Consider the following 27,356-nt stretch of genomic DNA (forward strand, 5'->3'; position numbering starts at 1 on the left):
TACCAGTAAAAGATGTACATGATGATACACATATGACCAAAATATGGGGAACAATAAAGTCCCACTTCACAAATGGTGATAAGCAAAGAGTTCATTCCAATGACAGGAAGAAGTACTATAAGGAGATAGGAGACAGTAGCAACTCCAATAGAGGTACTTTAGAGCTACTGTGGTATGACTATTAAATATTCATTAGGAATTATCAGGAAGGACAGAAACACTGCAGTCAGAATGTTGGCCCTTGAGACATTAGGCACCTTGGGCCTTTCTATTAAAAGATAATCAAAATTCACACATTATCACCACAATACAACTTGGAGACTATTTATATTAAAAGTAATTTGGATACTGTTGATTTATGTGTCAGGTACATTCTAAGAGCTTTGCAAATATCTGCTTCCTTAATCCTTTAAAAAAATTCTGTTAAGTACATAATTTAAAACATAAGATTAGAAACAATCACTAAACAAACAAGGTTATTTTAGAGATAATTTCCTCTAAATGCAACTTAAAAATATTGTTATATGCATAAAAGACCAAGCTTACTGTAGGTTAAGAAAAGACTATTTTAAAATTCTATAAATTTATTTTAAAATAGTGACACTCTCATTTAAAACAACCACAAAAACACCCTAAAATGGCAATGCAAAAAGCTTGAAGGGTTCAGGTATTTATAGACATTTGTGCATCAGTAGAGTTAATACAATTTCCACGAAGTCACAGAAGACCAGTTAAGTGCACATTATAAAATCCTGGTTAAGAACTTCCATGTGGTTTGCGTTACCACACAGAACATAACTCAAGATGACAGGAATCACTTAGAAGTAATTCAAAGTAGTCTGACTTCTTAGTAGATTACGATAGTAGAAGGTTGAATGCCTTCCTGCTCATGTCTTTTATTTGCTTAGCAAACTGTTTACATACAGAGTATAAAACAATACTATTTAAACTGTTATGAATGAACAGTTAATTATAAAATTCAAATCAGGCAAACTGTATGAGACAAAAGTATTTTGGGATTTTGTGTATGTGCAGAACTACTTACACTTGCATATATGTGGAGGCCAGAGGTTAATCGTGGGTGTTGTTCCTCATTTCTTGATGTAGTGTTTCCCACTAAGATTTGCTGGCTACACTGACCTGCCAGTAACTCTGGTGATCCACTTACCTCTGCCCCTCCCCACTAAGGTTACAGGTACAGGCAACTATGTCCATATTTTTACAGGGATATTGGGGTTCTGAAATTGGTCTTCACACTTGACTGGCAGGCAGTTTCACTAATAAACTATCTCTCAAACCCTACAAATAGCTCTTACATGTGGGTTCTCGGAATTAAAGTCAGAGCCTAATATTTGCATGGAAACCACTCTACTGAGTAATCTTCCCAGTCAAGAACAAGATTTTACCCCACTTCTTCATTATCATTCAACTTGTGGGGAGGAAAATGGCTTAAAGAAATAAGAATGAGCTAAAAGCTACATTAACTATATCAACCTCAAGCTAGGTGTCTTATATCTATATAGTGAATAAAATTGAAAGTTTTTGTACTGTAGTATTTGGTTTCTATAATTTCAAATTCAATTAAAATATTGAATTTGTTAAATATGTTATCTAGTGTGTAACAGTTTTTTCAGAGATCAAAACATTCTATCCTGAGGGAAGTTCCTAAATAGGTAAACAACTCAAAATAGCTTTAGGAAATCCATGAAACTGAGCAGATTCCTTAGGCCCCTCCCTGCCAGAGTAAACAGTAAAAGTTGACAGTCTCACTCAAAGAAGACAAGCTACAAAGACTACTTTCAGACAAAACTGCAAAGACTCTCAAATGAGAAAATCTACAAAGACTCAGACCAGAACAACTGCCTGGAAGTTTAGACCAGAATTGTAAGGGATACTTTCCAAGCTTCTGTGCAGTATGCTTCAGGTTCCCAGCTTTTATGAGATATTGCCCATGCTGGGGGAAGGGAGTCTTGGTAGCTTTAAGTCATTTCTACTCCCATATGTAACCTGGTAACCATATTCCTGTAAGTGACCCCAACAAAACTCATTGGTTCACCAGGTTGGACTTTGGCAGCATCTGTACTTTGGTGTGTTGTAGAATCCCTGTCTGGGGTGAGTAGACATATGTGTTGTGTCTCCATAGGAAAAGTTTTGTCTCACAACATTACCAACCAGAGTTCTGACTGTAATGACATATGAGCAAAACAAAAAAAAAATTCAACTACAATAAAAACTGATAGGGTATCCATTTTGTGATAGGAACTACAGATAGACAAAGATGACTAAGTTTTAACATACCAAGCACAGCTATCAACAGATACAAATTATTGGGTTATTGAATTATTGATTTTTAATGCCAATCCAGGTTATATCACCTGAAAAAAGTCTACAATATCTAAACTCCTTGCACAGTAGTCACCAAAACATTCATAAGTACCAGGACTGTAAATTTATACATCTCTTATATAACAATATTCTACATTTATTTATATAATAGAATTATGTTCTCTTATCATTACATTTGAGTCTTAATATATCCAAGGGTAAGAGCTGTAGAGATGGTTCATTAAGAACACTGGCTGTTCTTCTTAAGAACCAGGGTTCGATTCACAGCACCCACATGGCAGTTCACAACTCTCTGTAACTCCAGTTCCAGGAAATCCAATTAATTCCCTGCCCATAGACTCCCTGGGCACCAAGCAAGCACATAGTGCAGGTATTCATGTAGGCAGAACAACAATACACATAATTGTTTTTATTTGTGTATATTTTTTTAAAAAAATCTAAGCACTATAGATAAGATTAGATTATTACCTTTACCTTTTCCATAATATAAGTAAGACTACTGAAGTATTTTGAATTTAAAAGAAATGTTTAGCAATAAACAATTATAAATAATTTGAAAGACTGTCTTTGGAGACTGTCCTTGTTTTTGTTTTCTTCTTTTGTGTTTTGTTTCATGTTGAATGACAACCTCTAATTTATATTTAAAATAATCACACTTTACATACTATTTCTATCATACTTATAGGGAAATAGAGTTATTCCAAAGAGAGGGTAAAATGTGGGTTTGAATATTTTTTTAAAGACTTGTACATTAATACTGTGTTACCTTCCAGTTCAGTCAAACTAAAATTTTAGTTTCAAATACTGGCCTTCTTTGAAATATCATCCTTACTCAAGAAGGAACCAGTAATATTTGATATATATATATATATTCCTGTAAGTATTTTAAGATTTAGAATATTATACCTATCTAATAAGAAGAGGAAATGAGCTTGGGTAAATTCTTATACTTACTATCAAGATAACCCATTACCTGAATCAGAATTGAAGTGGGCTATTTCTAAAAATAGAAGCTCACTGTATTACTTAGTTAGCCAATGAATCACCAATAAACTCTTAAGGATTACAATGGAGTCCTTCCTCAATACACTTAAATATTAGCAAGAGGTTATTCACATTAATTCTTTCCCTGTCAAAATCTGAGGAGTAATATAGGCAAGAATACAAAGCATTCCATTGCTTTATTAACGGCAATGCTCACTGAACTGTGAATAACCTGGAAAAAGAATGAAGATTATTGAGTTACTTTACCAATCTATCCATCCATCACCACAGAACAGGTTTCAGAATGATGGATTATCTCACCACCCTGCTGTTGATCCCACACAACATTGTCTCCTCAAGGGAGAAACACACAACCATCCAAACATAACCATGCTTACCCTACATCACTCCTATGACAACTTAAACTAGTAACTAGGAAGAAAATTGTTCTTAAAATAATATACAACTGATTCAGAAAATTACGTATACTGCTGTATTTATTTTATCTTCCAGAATTCTAGAGTCTATACTAATTCTTGAAATACAGCTCCTTAACTTTCCAGAAAGTTTTTTTTTTTTTAAATAACGTATTCCAAATTGTTCTTGTGATTTAATGAGAACAATTCTCAAGTGAGTGTATCTCAGTAGTTTTTATCATTTGCACAGGATACAGACTGGCAATTATAAAGATTTTTTAAGATACTCAGAGATTATGTAAATAAATACAGTTACACATATTATTCAGATAAAATTAGGCATGTGGTTTCAAAGTATCCCAAAATTTGTCAAATTGAAGCAAATGCTGACAAACTGGGTTTGAAGTTATACGTCAGGGATTTGGCAAAATACTTTGCTCTATAGAGGCTTTTGCTAATTTTTTTTTAAACTGAGATTTGCTTTTTAAATGATGGCTTTAAGTTTGTGGTGTAGTTGAAAGTCAAATACAAGCAAGTAAGAAAATTATAATCATATATATTCTTTTAGATTTACAGACTGAGCAGATAGAAAAGAAAATATACCAAAATACTCAATGTAATAATGATAATATGTTACAGAAGCCAGGCATCGTAGTCTGTGATTATAATCCTAGCACTTAAGAGGCTCAGGCAGAAGTATCCGTAAGCGTCTGAGGTCAGCTTTGGCTACATAGTAAGTTTAAAACAAGTCTGGGCTACACAGCAAAACCCATGTCATAAAGAAACAAACAAGAAAAAAAAGTAACGCAATTTGATTATTCCCTTTCTTTCTTTCTTTCTTTCTTCTTTCTTTCTTTTTTTTTTTTTTTGTGGTGCTGGTAATAGAACCCAAAACTGTGTATAAAAACTATGACATAGCTACAACCAGAGGGTTCTAGTTTTTTTAATAATAAATAATTTATTTGTTCTCGTTTATGAAAAAATTTGCCTACAAAATTATGTTTCTTACATAGTAAAGACCATGTTAGGATTTATTTGTTGGTGTCAACATAGGGTAATTATTAAATTATGGTATGTAGATCCATATACTATGTTATTGCACCATTTAAAATTTAAAGTATGTGTACATATGCACCCATTTACACATGGGTATCCATACAAGCACAGAATAGGTGAGAGACTACACAATTAACTTAGTCTATAGAAGACATGGAATTCAAGAATGGGGATTATACTTCTTTATGAAGTTACAGGTTTGTGTTCCTTTTGTACCCTCAGATTTTTATTTTCCTCTTAAATATGACGATCCTGTGTTGCTCAATAATTCACTTTTTAATATATATTTAGAATCTCCTATGCTAAATGTCCAACTTAAATTTTCTATTGATTTAAATGCTAAGGTATGTTAGACTGTTCTATTCCTTAAAGAAACTTTACATTGTTCCAAATTACAGAATCCAAACAGTACAAAATGATTTTAAGACTGGACTGAAACTTTTATTCTCACTCTTTCAGCATGTAACTAGTACAGGGGCTCATTAATCAAGAGTGCTCATTTTGTTGTATTATTGTGCTACTCAGAAAATTTAATACACCCTAAATTGGATGCATTTGCCTAAATGGAACATCCAAAATGAGACAAAAATGTCTCATTTTTTAAAAAATAGATTTTGTCTGCTACAAATCAGTAGAGAAAAGTAGTAGTGGTGTTTAATGAGTAGAGATCAATGATACTGTTAAATCTTCTGCAAAACAAAGGACAGCTGCTCTCCAAACCAAAAAGGATCATACTGACATCAATATCTCTAATTGGGAACCTGAAAAACTGTCCTGTAAAAGATTTTATGTATTTACATTTATACACCACAGTAAATTTAAAGCAGGTTCAGACAAGTAATGAGTCTTCGTTCCAAATCTACTTCACATTTGCTCTGGGGTCATTCTACAAAAGCAGTAGTAATGGTCATTAATATTCATAGTAACAACAATATACAGTACTGTAAGAATTTCCCAGATATTAGACATTGTAATACAATCCATGAGGTAGATACCATTATTATTTTAACTAGATACCTGCTCAAATATTCATACCAAGTAAACAGCATGGCCATCATTTGATCTCATGAGTCCCTGACACCCAATTCACTATAATTACTTCTTGCTCACATGACCAGGGCATTAAGTAGCCATTTGTATCCAACTGAAGAAGCACATTCCAATTACTCTTCCAGTAGTAACACATTCCAAGTTTTCTGTGTCCTGACGCACATCATATATCTTAATAAATCCTGGAAGCCCTCTTATAATTCACTCCAAGCAGCTTTTACCTCCATGATCTCTTAACAAATATTAAATTATAAAAATCTGTATCAGTGGCTCAATTCTCTTCAGTCAGAGCTGCCTTTGAAAATCTGATGAAACTATGGACTCCTTTTATAAGAAAACACATGTATAATATTTTATATATACAAATTCTAAGGATTAATGTACTGTAGATTAAGAAGCTCTGATATATCTCCTTTTTCAGAAAAAGTTATTGTAACTATTGTCTAGCCAATGAGCCACAAAGAATGCATTAGGAAATCTGTATTCAAGCCCCATATCCTTTCACTTGAATTCTCCTCATTTGTAAAATCAGACAACCAATCAAAACAATTTCTATGAACATTTCCCCCAGGTCTATTTTTCCCAGAATTATATTTTGATTTTTTTTGTATAAAAAGAGATTAAGGGGATTCTGGTTAAAGAGAAAAATCTAAGGAGTATTTGTCACTGGTAATAACAATGAGGCAGACATCAAAAATCCTTATTCTTTCTGATTTCTTATGCAAATGAAGTATAGTTCAGTTTCTCAAAACTTTAATCTCTGGTCATTTAAGACTTTTCCGTGATTTTTCAGATAGAGTCATCCAAATTAACAACTTGCTGCTATGAGTTCAAAAAATTACCTAGAGGAAAAAAGAAGTCCTGGCTATTAGAAAATGACATGAGTAGATTACTTTGGCCCAAAAAGTGTTTTCGACCATGATTTGTCCAAAGGAACTACAAAACATTAAGCACAATGTATTGATGTACTGATCTAACACTGAACTCCAGACTGCTTTAAAAGATAAGAAAAGACACAGTAACAGCAAATATTCACAGTCTAAATTAAAACTTCAAACCAATGGTTACCATCAAATCACAGCAGCATCCCTGTGCCCCATTTGGGGTTGAGTTCTGATATTACTAACTGAATGCATTAAATGGAAAAGTCCCTTTCCTTTCTGTTCCTGTTGCTCCAATAATCTCAAGAAAGGTTGTTAAATATGCATATATCCATTTATATATTTTGTACATTTGGGTCTCACTCATGCTCTATTTTAAAAATCATTTATTCAGAGATCAGCTTCAGGTCTATGTGACTTTCTGTACATACTATATTGAAGTTACTTGATTTTTTTTTACATGTAACATGCAGAGAAATGCTGAGTCTGAACACTCAGCAAACATGTTTGCTGTTGATAATTTATTTGAGTTGTGTGTGGTTATACACACACATATACATGTATGTTTATGCATATGTGTTAAAACTGAAACATTCCTATCCATCTTTAAATCGTTTTTCACATTGGAAGGACTAAATTACTGGATAAACTAACAGCTAATTACCCTCTTCTTATTTCCATTTTCTCCTCAAACAAAACTCTCTGGGAAGTCCCAGCCTAGTTATGAAAACTGTGAACTGTGCTTGCTCATGCTGGGGAGAGGGCTCAACAGGTAAATCACTTGGTGTCAGGCATGATACACAGAAATTTCATTCCTAAAACCTCATGGTGAAAGGAAAGAACAGATCCCTGCACACTATTCTTTGGCATGCAGTAGGACTTGCATGATACATGCACATACACATACAATGAATTAACGAATAAATAAATGTAATTTTTTAAAAAAATAAAATTTGTTTACACCGTGCTACTCCATTTCTCAGATTATAGAAGATGTGACAGAATTTATAAAATTCATTCTGAACTAGAAAGTAGTTCCAAAACTTATCATATCACCAATTATACAGATGGCAGCAATAAATTCCTAAAGTTAGGAGCAGAAAAAGAACTTAGATTTAGAAAATAAACTGTGTTTAAAATCTATATACTACACGCACATTCTGCCATTTTGGCAGAAAAAATATTAACTGACTAATTCATAGTAAAAATATTGTAAGGCTTGCAAGACTTGAAAATACATAGGTTTCGATGACTTTCTTTCCAATGTGGTCCCAATTATATGCTGTGACATATTAATGTCTACTAGGTAGCACAATAAATAAGCTTCATTTTCATTGCTAAAAAAAATACCTATTTAAAATGATAAAAGCCTCAAATGGCATTTATTCATGGAAGTTATCTCTAGTAGTTAAAATGTTATACTGCTTACACAGAATTCATTTAGGATGCAAGGATATGACTTACAAATGTCTTTGAATCCTTCACATAAATATGCATGCACACCATTTATAACAGTAGCCTTGATGAGAACACGTTGTAACTGGCTGTGAGAAATGCTTAAGAGGCTCATATTAAAACAGAATAGAGAATGGTGGTTAGAAATCACAGAACAGGTGACACCTTATTCTGATAACCTGGTGATAAAAAGTGTAGGCGATGATATATAGATAGTGGTAGTACTAGTAGTTTAGGATATAAACAGATCAATACTTACATGAAATTATAGTGCATTATGCAGTAAATCCATTAAAAACTTAGAAAATAGTATCCCCAAGCCAAGTTAATACATTTTTACCATAATTCACACAGTCTCATTATAAAATACAATAAGAACTCAGCTGTGATAACTACCAAAGGACTACTTAGAAGTTTGATATAATACTTCAAGCATTACAGGGAAAGGGTTGTTTGTTGTTTCCAGTATGCAAACATTTCACTGTACCATTCCTGGAGAGATTAGTTCAAGTTGGAGATCAAGTATAATTTATATTAAAAAACATCAAAGTTGAACCACAGTCACAATACTGATAACTCAGTGGAAGAATAAAAAAAGAAAGTTCTGATGGCATTTTAGCCTTACAAAGATAAACCACCAATGTAGAGAAAATGTTCTTGTTCGTCTAGGACATTATACATAAATCTCATTCTGAAATATTTTCATATTTTGGAATATTTGCAATACATAAAAAGTGACAAGGTATCTTAATGAGATCCAAATTTAAATATTAAATTCATTTGTATTTCACAGACACCTAATAAAACATCTGAAGGTAATTTGATAGAATGTTTGCTGCATGAGTGTTTGACTATGACCTATAAGAGGTCACATGTAAAATTCCCTACTTGTGGTATTGTGTCAGTCCTCACAAATTTCAGACTTGGGCATATTAAGGATTTCAAATTTTTAGGAAAAGACTACTGCTTTTTTTAAATATTATTTTTAGATCGAGTCTCACTATGTAGCCCAGGCTGGCCTCAAACTTATGGTGATCTAAGCTCGGAACTGTGTGACCTGACATTAGGTTGCTGCTTTCTATTTGTATAAAGTATCAATAAGTGTGCCGCAGATGACTTCACAGGGAACTGTTCATTCTATCTCTGGCCTTCACCTAGTTTGGTAGGAGCAAGTGTGGCAATATAAGAAAATACAGCGCAGTTTCTGGAAAAAAAAAAAAAAACCCAGCAACTAAAGGTGAAAATTCTAAAACTCTCTACTTTATTTTTTAGCCATTAATTTTTCAGTTTTGAGATTATATTTAATATGTTCTTCCTTTCCTTTTCCTCCCTCTAAGCCTTCCCATACACCACTCCACATTCTCCTTCAAATTCATGGCCTCCTTTTTTACTAATTGTTATTACATGCATAAAAGTATTTGTATATACGTATATATTCCTAAATATAATCTGGGTGGCACAAGCTAGTAGGATATGCTAAAAAGGCAGACTAAGGAGGATCAGAAGTCCCTATGTAATTTCAATTGATGTGACAAACTATGGTCCTAAGGGTCCAATACTCTGTCATTCATCTCTACCTTTTTTCCCTATTCAGAAGGAAGAAAGAGACCTATAATACTCAGAAATTAGTCACTTTCATTCTTATAATCAAGTATTTAGGAAACATAAGTGTAAGAATACATGCTTCCATTGATACTGAAAGAAAGGAAGTACATATGATAAATGCCAGAGCCCCTCAAACACATATATGTACGTAATACAAGACTAGGGTTGAAATCAAAGCCTCAAGCAATAAGCACTTGGACAAAAAAATAACGTGTTCAAAAGTTCTGTGCCAGTATCGTGATAGAGCTATCTATATACTGGGTTCTATACCTAAGTGAAGGTACTGGAAAGGAAATAGTTAACACCTCAAGTGTGTAGTACCTTGACAAAACCAAGTAATTCCAGCAATAGAAAATATCTAAAATTCTGTGTGCTCAGATCAAAGGAAGCACTGCAAAAGAAAATAAGATGCTAAAATGAATCAGCAGAACTAACACATGGCATTAGTCAACCACATGAAAGTTAAATATTAGAGTAAACGAAATGAGAATGCAAAATACCTTCTTTTAGTCTCTGGGTGGATTCAAACACACACACACACACACACACACACACACACAAAATATCAAAAAGCAATAAATCTTTTATAGAAAGATTTAGTATAGTAAAAATGTATGACATCAAAAACACTGTTAAAAACACTTCAAAGAAAAGAGATACAACTTACACAGAAATCACAAATTAGGTTGACTTCAAATTATCAAGAGCAAAAATGAGCTATAAATAGCAGAATACACATTAAAAATACTGAAAGGAACTGACAACCTAGGATCATTTCCATAATTGAATTCCACTCAAAAAAATCAAAAGAAAAGCAAGCCAATGGCTATTGTTCTTTTCAGACAGAGTCTAGGAAGGAAAGGTGGAAAGGAGGAGGGGAGTAAACTGCAGCTAAGCAGACTCATGCCAACTCAGCAAAAGCACTAAACACAGGCAAGAAGCATGCTAAGAGAGTCCCAAGAAAACTCCACAACACCGCAAGGTGAAAGGCTCAGAGAGATGAGGCACTCAAGTACATTGCAAAACTTGGCATAAATTTTCAACTAGCACGCAAGTAGAATTTGAAGATAAAAATTAAAGAATGAAAAAAAAAAATCAACAGATAATTAAAATGTTAAACTTATTAAAAATACTGACAAAATTTTATATCAGAATAAACATAAAGTAATCTTTTGTAAAATTACAGGGAGAAATTGACAAGACTAATAGTATCATGAAGATTTTCAAAACATACCTCTTAATATTAGTAGATCGACAGGGATAAAATTCAATAAAGTTTGAAAATTATAACTTCAGGTTAATTTATTGGACTCTGAAAACAATTCTTAAAGGATTCTGTACCTTTTACCTGCATAGATATTTTTGAGCAGATACAGAAAAATAAAAATATGATATAATAGGTCACAAAAGCTTAAAGCATCAAAACTTACAAAATACTTTTATCCTCATAATGCAATTTAATACTGAACAATTGTCCCAATTAGGTCTTGAATACCTCATAACTGATAATTCAATAAAGAAACCTTAATAAAACTTAAAACTTAGGATTTCTAATAAAAGTAATACATAACAACTAGTAAGATACAAAATCACCCATAGATACAAAATAACTCAAATATTTTTGTAATTTAACTGTTTTTAGTAAATAAAAAGATAAACAGAGCATTGTGGGAAATGCCTATATAATCTGAGTACTTCAGAGTCTGAAGTAGAATGGTGAGTTTGAGGCCAGCCTGAGCTACACAGTGAGATCTTTTTCACACATACAAACAAAAAGACTAATAGAGTTGACATTCCAGTACATAAAACATATAATACTTTATTTTATCATTTTCCATGATAAAATAATCACAATTGTACATTATAGACTTTTAAAAACTACAATATTTTGAAAATGTACTATTAATCAAAATTTTAGACACTCAAGACGCAGGAACTGTACATGGTACCATTCACAGTGGAGAGAAATGTAAGCAACACAAAGGTAAATGCGGTCCACGCCATGTTACTGAATTTCCCAGCTATCATACAGTACAGTCAATACATTCAAGTATTATGCACATCCACTTAAAATTCTGAGTGGTATCAAGAGAGACAAATAAGAGAAGTTTGCCTAAGAAATTCGGTGTTGTGGTAAAAGTGATCTTTTCTTACATCATTTTTTGTCACAAGCTATCCTTGCAAACTATGTGCTAACCAACAATGTTTTCTAGGTAAGGTTGCAAATTGAAGTCATACAGAAGCTAGCAGTATTTAGACTGTGTGTGTTAGTAGATCTGATTTCAGACATGGGGCAGTACAACTAACTGGTCCATCACTCAAGTTTCAAGTTTCAGACTAGTAACTGGGAAAGGAGGGAAGAGTACAGAAGAGCTAAATTGTATCCCAAAGGCAAAATCAGACTATGGTATAGAACAGAAATAAATACACTAGGATACAACGCTTTAACAGACACAACACAAACACCCAACAGAATTCCTAGAAAGCTAATTCAGCTAAAAAAAAAAAAGTATACAACGGTAGTGAACTCAGAAACTTTGACTTAAACAGAAGCATTTTATCTCCAACGTTTATATTCTATACCACCTGTCAAAAGACTAAGCAGAAAAGCTTCCTGGATCGAACTATATTAATTGTAACGATCTTCTTGTAGTACACAATTACAAACAAAACCCTTCAAATTTAACTAAGATCAATAATCAGAATATACTTAAAAATTGTTTAAATCAATAAGAAAAGGACAACAGGCTGGGTGTAGTGGCACATGCCCTTAGTCCTACTGCTTGGGAAGCGAAGCAGGCCAACCCGGTTACAAAGTGAGTTCTAGGGCAGTGAGAACAGTTATGCGGAGAAACCATCTTAAAAAAAAAAAAAAAGAAAAAGAAAAACAGGCCAGAGAGATTCCTCAGAGATTAAGGGCTCTGGCTGTGCTTCCAAAGGTCCCGAGTTCCATTCCCAGCAACCACATGGTGGTTAATAATCACCTATTATGAGATCTGGTGCACTCTTCTGGTGTGCAGTCACACATGAAAGCTTAAATTTGTGTACATAACAAATAAATAAATCTTTAAAGGAGGAAAAACTCAAAACCAACCAAACAAACAAACCAATGAACGAATTAATGGAAGAAAGAATGCAAAAAAAGAAAAAAGGGAAAAAAGAAAGAGGCAGTAACTCAAAAGACAAATGGGCAAAAGATGAACAAGTATTCTTCAGAATAGAGACCATGAATATCAATAAACATATGAGGCTCAACCTCAAAGGAAATCAAGGCAACTCAAAATTAAGATACAGTAGCCAGGCATGGTGGCGCACGCCTGTAATCCCAGCACTTGGGAGGCAAAGGCAGGAGGATATCTGAGTTCGAGGTCAGCCTGGTTTACAGAGTGAGTCCAGGACAGCCAGGGCTACACAGAGAAACCCTGTCTCAAAAAAACAAAACAAAACAAAACGAAAAAAAATTAAGATATAGTGCATGTAAATTTTTGTGAGTAAAGACTAACAAAATTGTTTAAACGTTAAGAAATGTATAAAGCTAACAAATTTCCATTCACTGTTTCTAAGGTGTACGTAACACAATTATCAAAGTGAATAACATATATTCTATAATTAACAAAATAATTCACTCAAGTCTGGAGAGATGACTCACTGGTTAAGACCACTGGCTACTATTGCAAGAGGACCCAGGTTTGATTCTCAGCTACCACAATGGCAGCTCCCAACCATCTGTAACTCCAGGTCCAGTGGATCCTACACCCTTGTATGGCCTCCATGGACATCGGGCACGCATACAATACACATATATACATACAAGCAAAACACACATGAATATAAAAAATTCCTTCTTGGAAAGTCCTTGTATGTGTTTACATGAGAAAGAACACACACACACACACACACACACACACACACACACACACACACGCAAACACACACGCACACACACACACGCATAAGCATGGGTATCCTGCTCTATCACATTTCACTTTATTCCCTTGCAACAGGATATAGTAGTCTGAATGAAAATAATCCTCCTAAGCTCAATAGTTGTTGTCCTCATTTGGAGAAGTTTTAGCAGGTGTGGCCTCTTGCTTACAAATAAAAATGGGAGATGAGATACCTGTCTCTACCACCATAATTGCCACTTGCTGCTATGGCTCCACACCATGGAGTTTCCCACATAAACCCTTCCTTCCATAAGTTGCCTTAGTTATTCTGTTTTATCATTGCAATAGAAAAGTTAAGACAGGGTTTCTCACTAAACCTGGAGCTAGGTTTGTAGGAGCAAGCCACAAAGATACTCTTTTCTAAGACTTCCTTCCCAACAGAAGCTAGAGAGTTACAGACACCCACGAAACTACACTTGGCTTTTTTATGTGGGTCCTGAAGTTAGGAACTCAGATCCTCTCTACTTACTCATCTCTCTAAGCCCCTAAAGAAATTCTTAGACACATATATCATAAGACATATTGTGCTGGCTAATCTTATTTCAACTTGACACACAAACTAGAGTTATCCCAAAGGAGGAAACCGCAAATGAAAAAAATGCCCCTAGAAGTTCCAGCTGTAGGCTGTTTTCTTAATTAGTGATTGATAGGTGAAGACCCAGCCCATTATGAGTGGTGCTACCCCTGAGCTGGTGGTCATAGGTTCTATAAGAAAACAGGCTTTCAAGGAGATAAGAATGGACTGATTTGCATTCTTCTGCATGCTAACCACCAGTTGAACCAGAACCATTTGTTAAAAATGCTGCCTTTTTTCCACAGGATGGTTTTAGCTCCTTTGTCAAATATTAACTGACCATAGGTGTGTGGGTTCATTTCTGGGTCTTCAATTCTATTCTATTCAAGTCCAAGTGGATCAAAGACCTCCACATAAAACAAGAGACTCTGAAACTAACAGAAAATAAAGTGGGGAAGAGCTGTGAGCACATGGGCACAGGGGAGATTTTCCTGAACAGAACACCAATAGCTTATGCTCTAAGATCAAGAATTGACAAATGAGTTCTCATAAAATTACAAAGCTTCTGTAAGGCAAAAGACACTGTCAATAGGATGAAAAGGCAACCAACAAATTGGGAAAAGATCTTTACCAATCCTGTATCTGATAGAGGGCTGATATCCAATATGTATAAAGAACTCAAGAAGACAGACTCCAGAGAACCAAATAACCCTATTAAAAAATGGGGTACAGAGCTAAACAAAGAATTCTCAACTGAGGAATATCGAATAGCTGAAAAGCACCTAAAGAAATGTTCAACATCTTTAGTCATCAGGGAAATGCAAATCAAAACAACCCTGAGAGTCTACCTCACACCAGTCAGAATGGCTAAGATAAAAAACTCAGGTGACAGCAGATGCTGGCAAGGATGTGGATAAAGAGGAACACTCTTTCATTGCGGGTGGGATTGCAAGCTGGTACAACCACTCTGGAAATCAGTTTGGCGGTTCCTCAGGAAACTGGACATAGTACTACCAGAGGACCCAGCTATACCACTCCTAGGCATATACCCAGAAGATACTGCAACATGTAATAAGAACACATGCTCCACTATGTTCATAGCAGCCTTATTTATAATAGCCAGAAACTGGAAACAACTCAGATGTCCTTCAACAGAGGAATGGATACAGAAAATGTGGTACATTTACACAATGGGATACTACTCAACTATTAAAAACAATGAATTCATGAAATTCTTAGGCAAACAGATAGATCTAGAAAGTATCATCCTGAGTGAGGTAACACAATCAGAAAAGAACACACATGGTATGCACTCACTGATAAGTGGATATTAGCCTAGAAGCTCAGAATACCCAAGATAAAATTCACAGAACAAATGAAGCTCAAGAAGAAGGAAGATCAAAGTATGGATACTTTGGTCTTTCTTAGAAGGGGAAACAAAATACCCATGGGAAGAGATACAAAGTATGGAGTAGAGTGAAGGAAAGACCATTCAGAGACTTCCCAACCTGGGGATCCATTCCATATACAGCCACCAAACCCAGACCCTATTGTGGATGCCATCAAGTGCTGGCTGACAGGAGCCTGATATTGCTGTCTCCTGAGAGGCTCTGATAGTACCCGACTAATACAGAAGTAGAGACTCACAGCCATCCATTGGACTGAGCACAGGGTCCCCAATGAAGGAGCAAGAGAAAGGACCCAAGGAGCCGAAGGGGTTTGCAGCCCCATAGGAGGAAAAATATGAAGTAACCAGTATGCCCAGAGCTCCCAGGGACTAAACCACCAACCAAAGAGTACACATGGTGGGACTCATGTGTCCAGCTGCATTTGTAGCAGAGAATGGCCTAGTTGATCATCAATGGGAGGAGAGGCCTTTGATCCTGAGAAGGTTTGATGCCCCAGTGTAGGGGAATGCCAGGGCCAGGAAGCAGGGGAGGGTGAGTTGTTGAGCAGGGGGAGGGGGGATGGAATAGGGGATTTTTGGAGGGGAAACCAGGAAAAGTGATAACATTTCCTGTAAATAACGAAATAAAAAAAATATCTAGTAAGAAAGAAAGAAAGAAAGGAAGGAAGGAAGGAAGGAAGGAAGGAAGGAAGCAAGCAGGCTGAGCAAGCCATGGGGACAAAGCAGTAAGCAGCACCCTCCCCTGTGGCATCTATATTAGCTCCTGCCTTGAGGTTCTTGTGAGGCTTGAGTTTCTCTCCTGATTTCCTTTGGTGATGAATAGCAATGTGGAAGTGTAAGGTGAATAAACCCTTTCCTCCCCACATTTCATCACAGCAATAGAAACTAAAACACATACAAAGAGACGTTAACAGAAAACATCAACAGAAAAATGCAAAAGTAGCTTAGGGTAAATTCACAATCAACTATTACATAACAATCAAAATTGTGTGTGTATGTGTGTGTATAATATATATATATATATATATATATATATATATATAGTGTGTGTGTATATATATAGTATATATATGTGTGTGTGTGTCATGTCATATACATCATGTATATATGAAAACATGTACATGATATCATACATACACACATGTACACACACACACAAATAGAAGAGAATATTTTAGTTTCAAAATCAGGCCAAACTGAATATACAATTTAGATGGAGAAATAAACATTAAATCACTTATAAAAAATAAAATGAACTATGTTTGCATATACTAACTCTTTACTGAGTTTGGTTTAAGATAGGAGCAACAATAACCCAGCCTAGCCTCACCATGCTATGTAGGCAAGAGTAGTCTTCACACTCACTTGGTAGGATTACAGGGATACATTACCCAGCTCATTCCTGTCTCATTTTCATGTTATCCATACAACTCTTGTAGAAGATATAAATCATAACTTACCTGCAGAAACACTGTGGAAGTTCTCCTTGGCCATATAAAGGAAACAGAAAAGGAGTGTTGCCATACCGCCCAAGACATTGAAGAAACTTTTTAGTAGCTTTGAGACCATCTACAGTAGAGCTTGTTGTCTCTGATGTCATTGCAATTGAGTGCAGGACAAAGTACTGTAGGTTGGGGGTTAATTTTTGAGTCTTTAAGTATTCAGAAAATGTAGTTTCCTCATATGCTATGAAAAGAAAGATGAAAATTTATTAATTAAAATCAGGTTTAATATCTACTTAAAACCACCCCACATTAATACAGCCAGGCCTGTTAAAGATTTCAAACAGGACACAAGTTTTCAACAAGGTTCTAACAGTACTACAGTTTGGAAATGAACTATTTATAGGTCTAAAGAAGAAAATATGGAATAACCTTGCTATCCTAATGAATCGATAATATAGTTTTTTAAGCTTTAAACAATCAATATTTATTTAGTAGTTTATTGATGTGAAAATCCAGGGAGATATTAAATAATTCAATGTGTTGCTGAGGATGACAATAAGCTCAATTCATTAGAATTTAAACTATACAGTAATTTAAACACTTATATCTAAAAATATTAAAGATAAAATGGAATGAACTGATAAAATGTATTAATAAAAATGTCACTTTTGTTACATTTTGCATCATACTTTTGTTAAAAATATACCTCTCCATCAAACCTAGGATAAAAACTTTTACTAAAAAATAATGAAACTAATTTATCTGTGGCTGCTGGAATCCAACATACTGACAATCACACATCAAATAATAAGGAAGACCTATAAAACTAATGAATCCTTTCTGTTGGTAACAGAGAACAAGTAAATGTACCAACGAGCAGGAGGACCCAATCCTGTCATAGAAGACAGGGCTTTATGGAAATAATCTAAGGCAATTAAATGATAGAAATGAACTTCCTGAGAGGCTGTAAGTCCAAGGTACTAGAAAGAACAACCTGGTATTCATTGCCTTAAGGCTTTAATAGCAAGAATTAGGCTCTCAGAATTCCATCACAGTAAATCATGATGTAATTCTCAATGTAATTTTATATATTATCAACAAAGTATTTTAAGTTTGTACAATATTTCCATCCCAATGTACTTAAAAAATAGCTGACATTAAAATAATGAAATCAATTTTGGAATAGCTGACATTAAAATAATGAAATCAATTTTGAACAAGCCAAAATAATTGGCCTTAAGAATAACGTTAAGACTAAACCTCAGCTTCTCTAGATCTGGAGGTTTCCCCTATGTATGACACGGCACTTATGTCAATCAAATGAACAGCTCAATTTTCCAAGTAAAAGCAGTCCAGAAAAATGACATCTAGCAAGTTATTACTACATTATTATAATTACTACTACTAGTAACAACAACAACAACAACAAATTAAAGGTGAAATAACAAAAAAGACATGCCATATATCAAGAATCAAGTAATATACTATATAATAAGCCAAGTCTTAAATTCAATTCCTAGTGCCATACATATAATGATTAAATACTCAGTTAACAGTGTTTAATTTTAAAAAAAATTAAAAAGGGGAGCTGGCGTGACATTCTTGAAATGTTGAAAATATCTGCATTATAGCTACTAGCTGCATATAGGTACTAAGTACTTGAAATACGTCTAGCATGACTGAAGAACGAACTTCTTCAGCATTTCATTTAAATGAATTCAAATAGTTGCCTGTTTCTATACCTTACTAGATCTAGCAGTTAGAATGCATTTTAGAATAATCAGTTGTTTCCCAAACTGAGGAATCGTATTAAAATTAAAATCTCTAATAATCAGAAAATACAAGTTAATGGAAAGCAATACCTTTGTACTCATCAGGATGGTCTTCATATTCCATACAAAATGTAAGAAATTTCATAAGCATTCGCTTTTCTACCATACTAAGTTGCTTGCTATTGAAGACATCTGCTCTGGAACAGGGAACCTGAAAGGCATTTGAAAGTAAAGGTTTCAAACTACTTCCTTTTAACACAAGTATTCCAGGATTCCACTTTTTAGTCCTTTCCTCATTACAAGGTTATCATTTCCATTCCATTCTCACTGCTTTATGTCACCTTTCATCACTTCGAATAGCATCTCTGTTAACTACAGAGGTAATTAACTTGAGAGCTCTGTTACTTAATTCTGCCAAGTTGTTCTTCATGCCTTTAAAAGGGCAATGGCATGTCACCCCTAATAGCGAACAAATGACAATTCAAATATAGTACTACTGACTGAAACTAGCATTTCCTCAACATTAAAATCAACCTGGGGAATAAATGTTCAAAAATAAAACAGATATTTTAATGGAGCTAATTTTGTATTTAGATTTATAAGCCACCATGCAAAGCTGAAACTTACAGCCTTACTAGGAAATAATAAGTGTTGCTTATCCTTCCAAAATGAATAATAGTAACTTGGCTCAGACAGTTGAGCAGCACAGTACCTGTTCCACAGTTCCTTCTCGAAATGCAAGAATCCTCGTAATATTTTTAAACTCTGCATATCGACTAACATTTGATTTGATTAGAAGATCAATTAGTAATCCCCGAGAATAGAGAAGCTGCAGACAGAAAGTATTTTAGAGGATATCACCAAAGGCAAAACAAACAAAACTGGTAATTACCATGTGCATGCAAGTGCACACACATACATACACACATCTGTTAGAATTTAAGTTACATATAAATTTAAAAATCTACAAATATTATATAAGACAATTCATAAAATGTTCACAATTCGTTATGGAAATTCAAACCAGAAGTTTTTTAATCTAATAGGTTTATTTGTAACTCATTTTGGCAGTAAAACCAGATCTAACCTCCTACATGGTTCTTCTACTCTTGCCTAGTCATATGAACATTTATGAATTTCATTAGAAAAATCTTAATGCACTTAGTTATGAAGTCTCAGCTCTGGTAAGAATGTTACACTGCACACAGTACATTAACAATTCCTTTGTATTTCCTTCTAAAATATCCTTGTTATCTGAAAGATATGATAGCCCAGGATCTAAATGTCTAAGGTTGGTACAAGATTCTGAACTGGAAACAGAGACAGTTGGTTAGAAGAGATAAGTACAGTGGACTACCCCATGCCACAATACTGAAGAACAAACCAAACTCAAACAAAATAACCACTCATGGATTTGTGATACATTTGCCATAACAGAATCAAATTCTAACCTCTCATAATCTAAGTTTATATGACATGACCTTTTCAAGAAGTGAACAATTTTATTATTGATATATGAGTGAAGGACTGATTTAATCTTTCAGCCTATCTCAAAACTAATAGCAGAGAATGAAAATAATAAAAATTTAGACACTGTTATCTAGGATGTTTGAAATTTAACCATATGGATAAATATTATACATTTTGCTATTTCCTATGATCAATATACCTGTAATCTATAACTTAATATACTAAAAATATAAAAGCTATATCTATAATAACTGGAGGAAATTAAATAAAATGTCTGACTATACAAAAAATGGCATCCCTAATTTTTTCTCAATTATTAGTTTAAACACAAAAGAAGATGATAAGTCAATAGAAATTATGTACAATTTTATAACCTATCAGATTAGTTTACCACTGGGTCAACCAGAATTAACATATTTTTAGAAATTAATCTAAATACTCTGACTAAATAAGTATGCCATGTTATTTGATTACTTCATTCCTAACACAGTATACAACTGATATACTCTAGTTTGTCTTTATATTTACAAGTCTTAACTCTATAAAATAAAGTAGTATTTTATTTGTTTAAAATATAATCATTTCTGATTTAATACTCTACCAACAGGCATAATTTTATAAATACTAATATATTTATAACCAAAATTATTTCTTATAAAGTCAAATAAACCTTAAAGAAAGTTATTTTCAGTTATTGCTGAAGAGTACAAGACAAACTTTAATTAAAATTATCTTGGGCTTAAGTTTTGAAAGCATGGAAATAATACATGTACCAGTTAATCATAAGACTTTTTGTTCAGTGTCACCTAAGTGATCTACCATAGCAGTTTCATGCTGATGAGAGTTAAAACAAATCTATAATTCCATTAAAATAATAAGAAGCTGTTTTAAACATTTTTTTTGTCTATGTGTAATACTTGTTCCATAGTTGAGGTATATAAGCTTACTTAAAATAGGCTTAAATTAGAACAAAAACACTTTATGTTGATTTTTCTCTAGTATTCTGAATAGTATAATCTTTTGTATAGAAAAATATTCATATTTTCACACACTAAGTTCAAAGCAAATAGGGGACCACACATAACCAGATTTCATCAACAAAATGTAAGCCACATGAATCCTTCCCTGTCTATTATCACATCTTTTAAGGCAATGTCTGATTGGATATGTTATTATTGTTTTGAACAAAAATAGACTTGTTTCTTATGAACCCAATTCAATTGTGAAGCTTCCGATGGTCCAATATCAGAAATTATAATGAGCTAATGTTAGAGTTATGAAAACTCCAGCAAAGACAAAAGAATTCTTCCTGAACTGTACCACCAGTAAGAAGGTATACTCCAAGTCCTCAAACAAGACCATAATTTTGAAAATTCAGTTTTCAAAAATACATTTATTTATTTAGGATACTTATACAGGTTAAATTTTATAAGAGCTAAGGTATGTTTATATAAAATTTATTTCAAAGAACATGAAATTTGAAAACAAATATTGGACACAAATAGAATTTTTCTTCTAATGGATAGTGTCCATATATTAGAATATTAGGATGGACTACCTGCCCTAATACAATAGCATTCTTCACACACAAAAGTATTTAGTAGCGTTTAACCATTAAATATATTAACACTAACATCTTTATTTAACTTATATTTGAAGAAAGTATGTTCTCGCCAAATTATCAAATTTTGTTTACTATCATTATATAAAGCAAATACTCTACAATTCAGAAACTAAAAGGAAGAAAAGTACACTTAAGAGGTTCAGATGTTGTTTTCAATCAATTAAAAATTATTGTTCTATGTTAAGATGCATAAAATTGGTACTTACTTTTGAAACTAAATCAATGTTAAATCTTCTGCCTTCTTTAATAATCTGTGAATAAGTAATTCTATTTTTCTTTGGTGTCTCTATGTTGTCTTGTACTTTAAGCACATTTTCACTTGATTCTTCTGTTGAACTTTTAGCGTCACACTGAGTTTCCTTCTCTCCTGCTTCTTCAGCATCATTTCCTTCTGGTGAACTCTCTGGACCACTGCACTGACTTTGTTCGGCAGGTATTTCACAGCTCCCCGTGCTTAATGACTCCTCTGCAGTAGGAAGGCAAGCAGGCTCTGCAGCCTCTGCAGCCTCTGTGGAGTGTGTGGATGTCACAGAAGCATGATTTTTCTGCAGTGCACCAGCTTCTTCAACATCTTTGTGCAAATCCTGACTAATAAGAAATTATGATAATTAATACCATGCTTCCAATAGTTCTCGCCTGCTGCTATTTACTGTTTTATAATTTTCATGGCAGATTTTATTTCTCAATCCTTTTTGTCTTAAGTTCAGGGTATGTATTATCTCACATGACCCATACATTAAACCACCATCTGTTAAAGTTTCAATGCAATATGAAACATTAAGATATGAAATCCATAAAAATATTTTAACATTAAAGATACCATCAACATGAACTGTTTAAGCATTTACAGCAGAGGAACATTATTTTAAAAGCAAACCAACACAGTATAATCTTCAAAATGAACAAGTAAAGCTATATGTAAACCACAACACCATTGCTAATTAACTCTCTAGACCTATAATACCCAGGGATAATAGAACCTACCATCAATTTGGTCTAAAACTAAACTAACACGTTGTATGCAAAGAGCCCAGCATTGTACGTAAGGCAGAGAAAATGCTCAATTGTGGTAATTACCAAAGAAGAGTAACATGGACTTAATAGTATAACAGAGTACCTTGAGTCCAGTGGGGAAAATCAGACATGAAAAAAATTCAGCTTTCCTATTATTCTATGGTACCAAACAGGATCTTTTCACACTGTTTTCTATTTACTCTTGAAATTTATTACTCTACTGAAAGTTTCTTTTCCAAAGTTATTACTATAGTAAGCATTTTTAGTCTGATGTTATCTTGATGCAGTAGACTCACATTTGGCTTGCCTATATTGAACATTTCTCTTCCAGAAAATTCATTCTCCTCACTGAGCCGCCTTCTTGTTCAACACCTGGTCCCAATGCCTTGTATTTGATATGTCTGTTAAGTAAGCATATGCTAACTGAGTGTTAAGAGCTAACAGTAGCCCTTCCACTATCAAACCTAAACCCTACCTCCCCCCCAAAAAATTCTCCTTCCAAAACAAAAGTCTATCCTCTTTACTAATATTTTCATCTCATTTAAAATGCTTTCACATATGGCATCTCTATCATCCAATTAATCAACTCGAGCCCCCATATTCTACCCCTTACCATGCATGTTTTGTCGCATGAGCTATTCTTCCCACTCTTCATATTACAATAACCCTAGTTCCATACATAATCCATATTAATAATCTACGTAGTCTAGAAAATGTTATATTTCAAAACAACATATTTATTAGTTACTACATGTACTTTAATGTATGGATATAGTTTATCTTGCATGAATTTATGAATACCTATCTAATTACCCATTGATTGTCCAGTACACATTGATCATACCTAAGCTACATGCTAAATATTAAACGTTATCAAATCCAAAACCTTAAACTATGGAACAATGCTGAAGTCCTTCTGTTTCCAAGTATGGAGATCTGAATGAGAAACATTCCCCATAGTCTCAGGTACCTGATTATCTGGTTTACAGTTGGTGTTACAGTCTGGGAAGTTCTGGAGGGGTGGCCTTACTGTCATTGACAGTGGGCTTTGAGACTTGAATGCCTCAGTCCCACTCCCTGTTTGCTCTGTCTGCTACATGTTTGTGATTTAAGAGATGAGCTCTCAACACTCTGCTCCAGATCACTAAACCAATATTTACTATCACTCTTCCTTGAAATGACAAACTCTTATCCTCCCAGAAACACAAGCTCAAGTCAACTTTTTCTTCTGTAAATTGCCTTGGTTATGGTACTTTATGACAACAGTAGAAGAGCAAGTAATATCGATGTTGGTACTAGAGAGCAGGCTGTGGAGGTTCTCCTAAAGAGGATTTAAGAGAGAAGCAATATTATTAACAAAGGGGCTAGAGACCATTCATGTAATACGTTGGCAAAAAAATGTGGCTGCTCTCTTTCTTTAACCTTCGAATATGCCTGGTGCTAGATTTTAAAAAGATGGATGAATTTCTTTGGCAAAGGAGATTTGAAGGCAGCCTACAATTGAGCAACACATGGTTATTGGTAATCATACTTACATATGTCAACAATAAAAAAATAGGGCAGAAAGAAATGCAACATTACTAATGGGAGAGGCCTCATGAAACTAAAAAGCATCCATAAGGCTAACGATTGTCATTCAGAAAAAGGTGGCAATCTACAGAATAAGAAAAGGTTTGTTTGTTTTTTTGTTTTGTTTTGTTGGATTGGACTCCACATCCAATAGAGGACTCATATCCAAAATATATAAAGAATTCAAGACTAGATATTTAAAAATCCAAATAAAAATGGAGAACATATCGAAACAGAATTCTCAATAGAGGAATTGAAAGTGGCTAAGTAACACTTAAACATTCTACATCCTTAGAAATTAGAGAAATGCAAATCAAAACTACACTGAGACTGATCTTACACTTGCTAGAATGGCGATTATTAGTAACACAAGTGACAACTCATGTTGGTGAAGATGCAGAACAAGGGAAGCATTTGTCCATTCCTGGTGGGACTACAAACTTTTATTGTTAGTATAGAAATCAATATGGTGATTCTTCAGAAAATTGAAAATCAATCTACCTCAAGATCCAGCTATACCACCCTTGGATATATACTCAAAGGACACTCCTTCCTACCACAAGGACACTAGCTCAACCATGTTCTTTATGGCTTTATGCATAATAGCCAGAAACTGGGAACAACCTAAATACCCATCAACAGAAGAATGATGAACAAAATGTGGTACATTTACACAATGGAATATTACTCAGCTGTTAAAAATGACATCATGAAATTTGCAGACAAAGAGATGGAACTTAAAAAAAAAATCATCCTGAGCTAGGCAACTCAGACCCAGAAAGACAAACATGGAATATCTTCACTTATAAGACAACATTAGCCATTAAGTAAATCATAAGCAAGCTATAATCTGTAGAACCTAAGAGATTATATAACGAGGAGGGCGCTTGTGGGGATGCATGGATCTTTTAGAGAAGGGGAAATAGGATAGATTTTTCAGGTGGATTGGGGTAGAGTGAAGACAAGAGTGAGAAGGATGTGTGTGTAGGAGATGGGATGAAGGGAGAGAATGTGGGGAAAGATGGCTGGAATTAGGGGAAACCTTGGGGGCAATGTGGAAACCTAGTACAGTGGAAACTTCCTAGAATCTATGAGGACTTCTGGTAATGGAGAACATGGAGTCTGAACTGGCTATCTATTGTAGCCAGACAAGGCTCCCAGTCACTGAACTGTGTTGTCTTCGACTGAGTTGTTGGCTGAGGTAGTCCTATGGAGATCTCCCCAAAACCCAGGATGATGTTAGGACAGAGGTTCCTTTCTACAAACTGACAACAGGGCCTATTACTAAGGACAACATTCACATAGTTCTTTGTGGAGTAGTGGATGTGATGACTGAATGGAGCCTTCACTACCGTATTCTAGTCTCTTTGGTATGGGAAAGTACTCTGAATGCTACTGAAAAAGAAATGTGGACGCCAATCCAGCTACAAAACCTTCAACCTACAATTTGTTCTGCCTGCTAGATGTACTGGAGCAACTGCTGCACAATGCTTATAGGAGTAATCAGTATCTCATTTAACTTAAGGCTCACTTCACAAGAGGGAGCCCATGCCTGACACTACTTGGATAGCCAAGATTCAGAGACTGGGTGGCACAGAGACCAAACATGACTAATTATGAAATGATTCCTGATATTCTGCTATACTCCTGGATCAGTGTCTTGTCCAGTTATCATCAGAGAAGCTTTCTTCAGCAGCAGATGGAAGTGGATGGAGAGACCCACAACCATAAACTATGCTAGGTCTAACTTGATGGTCTCCATTAGGTCCTTACCCTTGGAGCTTAGGGAACTACCAGAAGATGGGGAAGTGACACCAGGAGAACATGTCCCACTAAATCAACTAAGCAGGACTCACATGGGTTCACACAGACTGAAACAGCAAGCATGGGGCATCCATGGATCTGTACGAGGTCCTCTGTATATATGTTATGGCTGTTAGCTTGCTGGTTTTTGTAGGGCTCTTAACTTTGGGAGTGAATATATCTCCAACTCTTTTGCCTATCCGTGGGACTCTTTTTCCTCCTGTGGGGTTGCCTTGTCCACCTTCAGTGTGAGGGATTTTGCCTTGTCTTATTATACTTTGTTTTGTCATGTCTGTCTGTTGTCTCTTAGAAGCTTGTTGAGAGCTGGGCGGTGGTGGCGCCCGCCTTTAATCCCAGCACTTGGGAGGCAGAGGCAGGCGGATTTCTGAGTTCGAGGCCAGCCTGGTCTCCACAGTGAGTTCCAGGACAGCCAGGGCTATACAGAGAAACCCTGTCTCGAAAAACAAACAAACAAAAAAAGGTGGCAGAAGCTTGCTGAGGCTTTGATGTGAGATAGAGGAGTGGATCTGGGGGTGAGGGGAGATGATGGGGGAATTAGGAGGAGTGGAGAGAAGGGAAAATGGTCAGGATATGAAAGAATAACCTACTTCCAATAAAAAATAAAATGTCATCAAATTTATTGTCAAAATGTAGTGATAACTTCAATGAAATTTAATTTAAATAGCAATTGATATCATTAATGATACAGCAAGACTTTTCCTAAGTAGGTAACAATAGTGGAGAAAGGACCTAAGTTCCAGTACTTCATATGCCATCACTTCAAAGATCCTAGGCAACACACTTAATTCACATAAATTATTCACCTGTAAAATAGGTGTAAGTCTATTGATGGTACCTTTCTTAATAGAGTTATAAGATGAACTAACATGTGAAAAGTATTTTTAAAAACTCAAAGACTGCTGGGCGGCGGTGGCGCATGCCTTTAATCCCAGCACTTGGGAGGCAGAGACAGGCGGATTTCTGAGTTTGAGGCCAG

At 34.7% G+C, this 27,356-nt stretch overlaps 1 protein-coding gene across 2 annotated transcripts in view; it reads right to left on the reverse strand.

The window, feature by feature from the left end:
• Positions 1-27,356, reverse strand: part of Chm (CHM Rab escort protein) — a 146,752-nt gene that overhangs the window by 65,709 nt on the left and 53,687 nt on the right. Inside the window, exons 2-6 of one of the 2 annotated variants that reach the window (XM_031367181.1) lie at positions 23,284-23,388; positions 22,180-22,557; positions 19,592-19,708; positions 18,970-19,090; positions 17,123-17,348 (exon numbers count right to left, since the gene is read on the reverse strand). In XM_031367181.1, the coding sequence (XP_031223041.1) occupies positions 17,123-17,348; positions 18,970-19,090; positions 19,592-19,708; positions 22,180-22,557; positions 23,284-23,307 (866 nt within the window). In that variant the 5' untranslated portion in view covers positions 23,308-23,388. Of the gene's footprint in view, positions 1-17,122; positions 17,349-18,969; positions 19,091-19,591; positions 19,709-22,179; positions 22,562-23,283; positions 23,389-27,356 lie in introns of both variants that reach the window. The other variant, XM_031367171.1, reaches the window with a different exon arrangement.

This window comes from Mastomys coucha, chromosome X (genome assembly GCF_008632895.1).
Source record: "Mastomys coucha isolate ucsf_1 chromosome X, UCSF_Mcou_1, whole genome shotgun sequence".
In the NCBI taxonomy this organism is placed as follows: Eukaryota; Metazoa; Chordata; class Mammalia; order Rodentia; family Muridae; genus Mastomys; species Mastomys coucha.